Source organism: Odontomachus brunneus, unplaced genomic scaffold (genome assembly GCF_010583005.1).
Source record: "Odontomachus brunneus isolate Ranch 3 - 2012 unplaced genomic scaffold, Obru_v1 Obru_scaffold_112, whole genome shotgun sequence".
Lineage (NCBI taxonomy): Eukaryota > Metazoa > Arthropoda > Insecta > Hymenoptera > Formicidae > Odontomachus > Odontomachus brunneus.
The window spans coordinates 313,412-315,318 of NW_022639562.1; the positions used below are offsets into that span (position 1 = coordinate 313,412).

Genomic DNA, 1,907 nt, shown 5'->3' on the forward strand with positions numbered 1-1,907 from the left:
ATATATATATGTAAAAATCGATTATTATTTATTTCGTGAATAAATATCAATGTATCACTTATGCTTATAACATACGTCTTACTACTGCGGATGACCATATTTCACTACTTTGACCCTTTATATCTTGGGAAATATTGACTTTTGGGACTTGGTGCAATGATAACTTTTTATCAACATGGCGAAAACTATAACATAATGAAATTTCAGCCAATTTGACCGAAAAACCATTTTCCATAGGTTTTGTGCGGGATCCTTTAGTAAACGCATCGATAATGATAAGTAAGTGTCGATAGCCTTTTCCCGTTTTTTCTAGTGGACCAAAGTGATCTATATGTATAGTAGCAAACGGCAACTTCTCCTTTGGAATGCTGTGTAAAAATCTTTCTACTTTACCACTCGATAGTGGGAATTCAATACAACGCAAACAATTAGCAATATGATCCTTTACTTTTCCGCGCATATTTGGAAACCAATAAGTTTTTATAATGTTTCCGACAACCTTATCAAAACCGACATGTCCAATATCATCATGACATGTTCTAATTACATTTGACTCGTTTGATCTCGGCAAATAAAATAGCAATTTTTTATTTTTGTTTTTTCGATAGACAAAGCCGTCGCGCAATTCGTAATGTTTTATATCATCTTTCTCGAGTTTTTCGCGAATTTTAAGAATTCCATCATCTCGATTTTAACAAATAGATAATGTTCGTTCGAACGTATTACCCTCGGGAGCGGTGCACTTGGACACGGTGCATTTGGACACAGCCAATCACAGCACCGTGTGATTAGAGACATTTGTAGGGTCCCTTGGAACAGCCACTTGTGATTGGACTGTGTCCAATTGCCCCGTGTCCAACTGATATACACCCATTACCCTCGAATATGCTGTGACATCGACTAATGCCCGATTTCTTCATACCTCCCAACAGCTATCTTCCAGATAAAGATATCCGGTAGATAACTAAAACTTCGTTTTCTTCACTGAAACCTCTGATTACGTATCTAACGCATAGCTATTCTTCATACTACAAACTTTCGGCACAAAATATACTAGAATTTAACTATAAATTACCATATTCTGTCACCGACATGTTCTTCTCCGGGTCAGTCATTTGATACCAATATATTCTTGTAAGTGAGGTTAAGTGAGGTTTACGAAAATAAATATTATATATTTTTGGTGAACTTTTTCAAGAAAGTGGAAAAAACATTTATCCGGCTCAATGGACAAAGAAAAAAGGGGAGCGAATTTTACAAAAACTGAAATTGATTTGTTAATTGACGTTACATTAAAATATAAACATATTGTCGAAAATAAAAAAACCGATGCAACAACATGGAAAGACAAAAATGAAGCTTGGGAGAAAATTTCCAACGAATTTAATGCTGCATCAGGAAATTTTCCTCGCTCCATAAAAACGATTCGTTCCAAATATGACACAATAAAAAAAAGTATTCGCAAAAAATGCTCGTTGCTCAAAAGCGAACAAACAAAAACTGGTGGTGGTCAGTGCGCAGTGACTTTGACTCCAAGTGAGGAGAAAGTATTATCATTAACACCAAACACCATGGTGGGTCTCAAATCCAGATTTGACAATGACTCGGAGTATGTATAATTTATTACTATTATATAATTACACATAAATGAAACATGTGACATTATGAAAATCTAATCTTCTTTCAGAGCATGTACAAGTAATGTAAAACAGTGGATGACACAACAGGATGTAGAAGATGGTTAATAATATCTAATATGTCTAATACATGTTTAAATGTAAGTGTAGTCCGATTTTTTTATAATATTATATTGTGTTTTAGAGTCAGAACTTCGTGTTACGGAAGATCTCATTGAATTCCTTGAAGATGGAGATGATAGTTAGTATTTAAAAGTATGAACACTCTCT

General features: G+C 34.3%; 1 protein-coding gene across 2 annotated transcripts in view; it reads left to right on the top strand.

Moving 5' to 3' along the window:
* The first annotated feature begins 894 nt into the window (after window positions 1-894).
* The window catches only part of LOC116849339 (myb/SANT-like DNA-binding domain-containing protein 3), a 1,683-nt gene continuing 670 nt past the window's right edge, over window positions 895-1,907 (top strand). Inside the window, exons 1-3 of one of the 2 annotated variants that reach the window (XM_032826397.1) lie at window positions 895-1,609; window positions 1,688-1,740; window positions 1,822-1,878. In XM_032826397.1, coding sequence (XP_032682288.1) covers window positions 1,227-1,609; window positions 1,688-1,740; window positions 1,822-1,878 — 493 coding nt within the window. In that variant the 5' untranslated portion in view covers window positions 895-1,226. The remainder of the gene's footprint in view (window positions 1,610-1,687; window positions 1,741-1,821; window positions 1,879-1,907) is intronic. The other variant, XM_032826396.1, reaches the window with a different exon arrangement.